Source organism: Bradysia coprophila, chromosome II (genome assembly GCF_014529535.1).
Source record: "Bradysia coprophila strain Holo2 chromosome II, BU_Bcop_v1, whole genome shotgun sequence".
In the NCBI taxonomy this organism is placed as follows: Eukaryota; Metazoa; Arthropoda; class Insecta; order Diptera; family Sciaridae; genus Bradysia; species Bradysia coprophila.
In genome coordinates, this window is record NC_050735.1 from 10,131,604 (window position 1) to 10,139,640 (window position 8,037).

Here is an 8,037-nt window from a genome sequence, read left to right on the forward strand (position 1 = left end):
TGATGTTTAAATTTGGCTGTAGCCAACGCACCAGCATTTGCATTGCAATTGACAATGACATGGAAAGTATGAACAATGTTATTGTTAATGTAAATATAAGTCGAATGAAAGTTACACTGTCCGATTGTGGTATCTGAAATCCAGATCATCCAGATACGCAAATGCTGGTACGTTGCTGAAGCGCATCCATAAAATGTGGCTAAATGAAATCATATTTTGACTGTTTCGTGGACATTTTTCGTTTTTTGTCCCCATTCAAAAGATAAGTAAGGGTCATTTGGATACCAGTGGTTGACCTGTGTATATGATAAGAACTTGTCTCATCTCAATAATAATAATAATAATAAAATTGAACCAATTAACATGCTCATTTGTTTCTCGTTTAATAATAAAAACAGGGAATAACAATTATGGAAGAGTTGTTTTTGTTTATTAACATTTCAGTTCCAGTGAAGACGAATGTAAGCAAATATGACGCATGTATAGATTAGTAATAGTAATAGTTATCAGTTTTTTATGTTTTCTACTCTACCATCATAAGAAAATATTGAAAATTCTTCTTGGGTTTTTGTGTCGAAGTTTTAACGTGTATCTAAGACTAGAACTCAGATCGTAATACCGACAAATATTTCATTCCCTGTTTGCACCAAACAGAAACACTTCGCAACTTGGTTTCGACCCAGTCAACCTTATTTTTACAAATTTGACACTGACTTTTTTTGTGATGTAGTTGCCGTGCCGCGTCTTTTTTAAAGCAATATCGACATCACACAAAAACACAAATTTTCACTGCAGTCACATCCAAATAACTGAGCAAAACACAAAAAACACAAGAAACACATCACAATCACAAATTATTCGCTTTTGAACACCGAAATGGTGACACACTAATTTTCCTAGTTTGTTTGCTAGAGAGGGTTTTGGTTCTTGAAATCTTTCGAACGATTTGAGTTACAGTTATTTGTTCTTGAAATCTCTTGCTTCCAAAATACAACACAAAAATTGAAAGGATGTAATTCTCTGGCAGTCTAAACAAGCAGCAGTTGTTTGTTACAATCGCATTCTGTTCCTGGATGAAATTTTTTTGGACTATCGTTTTTTGGACGATACTATCGTCTAAAAAATGATACTATCGTCCAAAAAACGATAGAACGTTCCTGACGATATTGACCGTGTAGTTATGTCGCCTCATCGGGACATTTTATTAGAGCATACAACCGAACCTGATTTACTAAGCCTAATAGGTCAGGTTTCAGGTCTACCTAAGATTTTCAGTAGTCATATCAGGTTCAGGTAAAAACAGGCTCAGGTTTTTTCCTGTTCCTCCGATGAGTTGGTTGGTTGGTTTTATTTAAGAGCATATTCGTAATTACATATCTAAGGGAAAATATAATACTAGAATATAGCACTGAGGCCATCTTCGTTGGGCCCATTGTGCTGCACCCTTCTAACAACTATTGTCTTTTTGTTGGTGATGATGATGATGGATGTATTGATGATACGCCGGGCTATTGTGGTTTGTTGATGGTGATGTGGTTTCGGTTGTAGTGTAAGAAAAATCCGTCCTAATGTTGTTCCAGCCACTTGCTCTCTGTGACAAAGGATAGAACATTAGTCAACGGTACTTTAGCAAATTCGTCTAGTGTGACATAAAAATTTCCTAACCACTTTACTATCAACTGTCTCAACGCTGGGCAGTGACACAGGAAGTGTTTCGCCGTTTCAGGTATGTCACCACACCTTCTACAGTTCGGATCTTCACTGAGTCCCATCTTATTCAGGTGGTATCTCAACTTAGCGTGACCCCTCAGCACTCCTGTCATTTGCCTGAGATCGTTCTTACTTATGCTCAGAAGGTATCTTGTGGTTTGCTTATTGCAACCCATCAGAAACTCCTTCGCTTGCCTGCAACTTGGCAGCTCCTCCCACACTTTCTGGTGTCTCTCTACAGTCCTTTTCTTCAGAAGGGACACTACCATACTAACGCTTACTCCTAACGTCGGTTCTGGGCCTACACAGCCAGCTTCACTGCCCTTCCTTGCTAATTCATCGGCTTTTTCGTTACCCACTATGTCCGAGTGTCCAGGCACCCATACCAGAGAAACGCAGTTGTTCTCCGATAAGGTTTCCAGGTGCTCTCTACATTTGAGAACTGATTTAGCCGAAAATTTGCAGGAAGATAGCGATTCTATCGCTGACTCGCTGTCTGAACAAATTAACACTCTCTTTCCGGCCGTCTGCCTTCCTATCAAAGCGCAGCAGGACGTTTCTATGGCCACAACCTCAGACTGAAAGACCGTTGCCGAGATTCCCAGAGGAATTGAGATTTTCATTCCCAACTCTTCACAGTATATCCCAGCTCCAGTACCTTCTTCCATCTTGGAACCGTCCGTATAAATCTCCAAATCACCACGCACAGGGCATTCTCCACCTATCCACTCTACCCTGTCAGATATAACTGTATCAAAGTTTCTATCAAACCGGAACACCGCATCCATATGGTCACACGGCATGCTGAGCTCTCTGAATTCACCCATCAAGTCGCTCAGGATCCTTGCATGGCCCATACTTCTGCCTGTCGCCTTCCAATGGCCGCCTCTGAGAAGTCTCGCTACCGTCATTTCCGCTTGTTCTCTTACAAACAAGCGTATCGGACAGAGCGACAGCAAAACTTCCAGAGCTGCCGTCGGTGTCGACGTCATGCATCCAGTTACACTCAAACACGCTAACCTCTGCACTTTAGTCAGCTTTTTATCTAACGACTTAGCCTCCGCTCTGTGAGACCAGAGCATAGCTCCGTAGCACAGCATTGGTCTCACTATGGCCTTGTACATCCAGTTTAAACTGAGGGTCTTAGTCCCCAATTTTTCCCAAATGCACTGCGGCACTGCCAAAAGACTTTTATCGCCTTACTAATCCTTTCTTCCACATGGTCATTCCATTGTAACTTTTCGTCTAAAATGACTCCCAGGTACTTCACCCTACGCGATCTCTCCAGCTCCTTTCCAAAGAGTGTAGGTCTTCCTAATGCAACTGATCTCTTCCTGGTGAAAAGTACGAGTCCGGTTTTGTCTGGATTGACTGACAGTCCTGACTGTTCGCACCACCTTTCCACCATTCGAAAAATTCCTTGCATAAGTTGGCCCAGAACACTCTCGAACACTCTCCGATGAGTTCATTTCATACAAAAATTTTTGATCTAATTGAGCTGAAGCCACAGCAGAGTAAATTATTTTACTCTGCCGTGGCTGAAGCCCAAACGGATTTGCTTTAAATATTGTAAGAAACTAACCCGAGCCGAACTCGGCTCGATTAATTTTTGTCGATTGGGTTATGGCGTTTTCATTCGGATTGGATTCGGGTCAGGTCTCTTCTCCAGATATTCAAGTATCGTTGATTCCATATGAAGATCGTCAGAATGTTGCGCTTTGATAATTTCTTCTGGCGCGAATTCCAATTTCCTCAGTTTTGGGTTGTCGGATTTTATAAATTTGATTCGGGCTGAGTTCTAGTCTCGTTCTGAAAAACCGTGACTCGTTCATCTCTGGAAAATGTGGTCGGCTAATTTATCCGAAGAAATAAGTCAATGTAAGACAGCAAGACGACAGAAACAGCAAAAGATTTGAGTTGTTTTACGGATTCATTTATTTTCAGTCGATATATCAACCAACATCCATCCCATTTAAGTTCTTTGACCTTTAATCCCGTAAACCGTATAATTTATGCTCGACAAAACAAAACCGAGTTTCTATTTAGGATTGAGTGGCTCCTATTGCTATAATTGAAAAATGACTAGCTGCAAATTTACCTACAATAAAATCTTATCGTTAAAGTGTGACTAGACGTGTAGTGCGAGATTTCTTATTTTGATAAAACATTTTCTTTGGTGATAGTTTCCTACTTTTGTTCATGTGATGTCATGGTCTTATTTCTATCAATAAGTTGTTTCAATTTTGATCCGTTGTGCTGTACAATTTCGGCAGTTCAGCCTCCAATCTCAGTAACTGTAAATACGTAACCAATTGCCAATTATTCGAATCGTTCGTGTCATTACCTCTGTGTGTGTACGTCGAATAGAATGATACCAATTCCTGTGATCCATCCTGATCCAAGTCAGCAATAAGCAGAGAGTTCTCTTGATAGTTCAAATCCGGCTGGCATTCCATTTCGCTTCGTTCGCCGTGACAAAATTGGACGATATTACTCTGGCTGGTGTTTTCAATTTTGGTGTCGGTGGAATTGAACACGATCAGAATTACCGTCTCCTTGATGAGTCGCATGCGTGACTTTAGAATGCTGTCTTTGCTGGTATTTTGAATGTTCTCGCTCCTTTCGTATCGAAATTTAACATCAGCATTGTTAAACGGCTTTCGCCATGGACGTTTTTGCTGCAATGTTTTTGCAAATATATTGAACTCATTGCTGGTGCTTCGTTTCGGTTTATTGGTGTCAGACTCTTGAGCTGCCCATTCCCAAAATTTGATAACAAAACCACTTTTAATGTTCACACCAGACGAATTGAATTGTAATATTCCAGGCACCATACCGTACATGCGTGTACCGTTGAAGTTACGTAAAATATTTTTTCGACCATTTTTCTGTTCGATCAATTCCACCGACACGTTACAATTATCCGGACACCGTCCATTGTTCTCGACTATCAATTGTTTGCCATTGACTGAGTAGATGTTACGCTGACTGAACGTGTCCTTACGTTGACCGTAGAATTTGTGTTGATTGAGTGGTATCTGGTGTCGCATTGGATGCAATTCAATCGTTCGATTTTCGGCAATCGCTCGGTATAGTTCGACTAAAGGCTTCACCATTTGAACGTCCGTCTCATTTTTGATGCAAATGAACGAAACTTTGAAGTTTGCGTCCAGCTGGAATTTATGAATGAACGAGCATTCCTTCAATACGAACCGCGTCCCGATCTTGATGCCATTTCGACCAGACACTATAATTAACGAATTCATACTGGATGTGACCAACAGTTCATTCACTTTGTCATTGTTCAAGTCTGGCAAAACTAGCGGAAAGGTCAGCAGCTCGGTGTTCTTTTCGGTACGATCGGCAATGTGCCAGAAAAAAGTGCCCGTTAATGGATTGATACAGCCAATTTCACCGAACTCGTCGACAACCAAACAGTCAGGAGTGCCATTCAAGTCGACATCGATGAGCGAACAATCGATTGAAATCGGCTCGTTCATTATTTCATTGAACCATGCAACACCGCCTGTACCACCCAGCAATGAAATGATTCCATTCGTTTTTCTCGGCCCAGTTTCATTATCACCAACGCGCTTATCCTTGCGGTACATTGCCACCAGATTTCTACTGCGTCCTCTCAGCCCTTCGACAACGTAGATCGTTCCCTTGAACTCAATATTCTCATAACTTCGATGCCAGTTATGTGTTTTGATTCGGTCGATCATTGCCGGACAGGACCAAGAATCTTCGGTGCACGGCAAGTTTAAGAAAAGCACTACGGTAAATATGCACAGCATAATGGAAAACACAAACAGAACTTTTCTAATTGGACCCATGGGCTCGTCAGTCTTTGATGTGTTTAGAATTGCAACATTATCATCATCCGCATTGTGATGGATAAATCGATCGTCAATATTGCTACAATTGCTATATGCATTGTAGTCAATTTCGTGCATTTCAGACGGTGAGATGTTCCGTTTAATAGTCCGACGGGTATGAATTTCTTCCTCGCTGCTGTCTGTATCGGTCATATTTTGTGATAATGGTGAATACATTCCATGTCCTTGTGGTAGATGGTCGCAAGTTGGCATGCCACTGTTTGACCTTAGATACAAGTCGCACTTTTTACAAAACGAATCAATTAAATAGCAACTAAATCTATACCTCACGTCCGCTGAATGCCTTGATAAGCGACCAAGTTTTATGAATGAAATGAAACTACCAACGATTTGTCAACCAATCGATATGTTGAATGGACTGGACATGGAAAAATAGAAAACAAAAACAACTGCACTCGTCGATAAAACGTCAACGATACTCTAACAGAGTACATAATTATGTACTCCATGTGTACTTTAGCCAGTACTTTACGTTACCTGAAGTATGTATTCGATTCAAATGCACTTCCTCGACTTTATTTAAATTTCACTTGAGGAATATGGTCCAGCTCAGACCAGAGAGCCGCCGATTTTCAGCCGGCCGAAAACGGCGGCTGACGGCTAAAATGCCCGCCGCCGCCGCCGGTGTTTTTGGTCGGCTGAATGCGGCTAGCCGCCGACAGCCGCCGCCAGTGGTTTAGGTCGGCTGACTCGGCGGCTGATATATTTTATTTGACGATTAATAAAAATTTTTGAATTAAAATTTATAACAACCATTTAGATTCTATTTTAGGACAGAAAAAAAATGAAAAGAAAAGTTATAAAATTGAAAAATTTCGTAAAAGGAAAAATATCTTTTTTTATTTATTTTTAAAAGCGAAAAAAAGGCTGCAATGCGCAACCAGTAAAAAACGATCTTTTCAAAAAAAACAAAGTTACAATAAATAAAAATCATCAATTCTACTGCGTCCTAAAGTCCCCAAAATGCAACTAGCGTTTCTCCGTTGAATTGCAATAGAAACCTTTTGTAATAGGTAATCCATTGATCGTGGTTCGCCAGAAGCTTTTCGCATTAATGAGCCCAATTTCTTTACAAATGTACTTGTTTCAGGACCCATGCAACCTAGTGATTCAAAAGCAATAGGTGTAAATAAGTAATTTTCAGTTTTTCAACTTTTTAACTTTTTTTTTCATTTTTATAACTTTTTTTTTAATTTTTTCTTGACCCTAAATAATATAATCCTTTTTCAGATTGGCCGGAAATTCGTCAAAGTGTAGAATAGTGCGTTTTTGAACACTACTTGAAGCGCTACCGAATGTGATCCACGCAACCTAACACATCGACAGAGGACTGAAAATTAGCAGGAAAGATGGCCAATAGAATTTCACTTTTAATCCACTCCACTCAAAAGTATTTTTAAAGAACTATCCTTCCCTTCCTGTGAATTTTCAGTCCTATGCCGATATGTGCGTGGCTTAGAGTAGTTTCATGTCACGACTCGCGATTCTACGCTTCGACGAACTTCGGCAACCTTAAACCTCCAAGAGGGTTACCATAGAATAAAAAAAACTTATTTTTTCATCAAGGAGAACCACTTGAGAGGGTAACATCTGACAAATTCAGACTTTCGTGTTTGAGACCTACCTAAACGAAAAAACTTTCACACTTGTGCTCTACATTGTAGTCTTTAATACTTCAGCTTTTGTTTAAAAATATGTAAGAAAATGTATACTACACTACTACAGCCGCCGCCAGCCGACTTTTTTACCGGCGGCTAGGCCCAGTCGCCGCCACCTCTTTCAGAGCGGCTAAGCCGACTCAGCCGCCGGCCGCCAGCTCTTTTGAGACGGCTAGCCGCCGCCAACGATTTTTCTTCGGCTCTCTGGTCTGGTCCAGCTGAAGGTTAACGTAGGCTTCAGTTAGGAGATTATAGAAATCTGAATTCCCTACTATCTCAGCTTGCTGACAGTGACAAAAATAGTTTTTGGATCTCCTCACGATCGAATACATAAGGGTCAAAATACCGAAGTTAAAGTGAAAGAAATAATAATAGTAATACGAAGACTAATGTATCCAGACGGTAGGGCAATGAGTGACATCTTCCTTATACAAAATGTGTGATTTTCTGTATCATTGTGAATCATGCCGGCGCGAGATTCCTAGCAATCTCCATAACTGAAGTAAACCGATCTGTTATCCATTTTATTCATCTCGGAATCCGGTATCAGGTCATGTTAATATCAACCTGAGCCCAGGTTACCCGAACGTGATTTATTGTACCTGGAACTGACCTGAAATCTGTCAGGTAATCAAATATCAAGTTTCAGGTCAATTTCAGTTTAGCCTAGGTTAAGGCATTATCGACCTGGCCGTAGCCTGAAACCTGACCTGACCAGGTTTTCCAAAAAATCAGGATCAGGTCAGGTCATGTCAAGTTGCTTTCATTTA

General features: G+C 40.6%; 1 protein-coding gene across 1 annotated transcript; it reads right to left on the minus strand.

Moving 5' to 3' along the window:
* Nucleotides 1–3,631: 3,631 nt before the first annotated feature.
* Nucleotides 3,632–6,026, minus strand: LOC119071865. Its single transcript, XM_037176930.1, has 2 exons — nt 5,875–6,026; nt 3,632–5,814 (listed from the first exon to the last, which is right to left on the minus strand). The coding sequence occupies exon 2, from the start codon at nt 5,799–5,801 to the stop codon at nt 3,948–3,950; it is 1,854 nt and encodes a 617-aa protein (XP_037032825.1). The 5' UTR covers nt 5,802–5,814; nt 5,875–6,026; the 3' UTR covers nt 3,632–3,947.
* Between the last annotated feature and the right edge of the window lie 2,011 nt (nt 6,027–8,037).

Bases quoted from the DNA above. Each gene is read 5' to 3' on its own strand.
- LOC119071865 (XM_037176930.1), bottom strand. From the start codon at position 5,801: ATGCCAACTTGCGACCATCTACCACAAGGACATGGAATGTATTCACCA.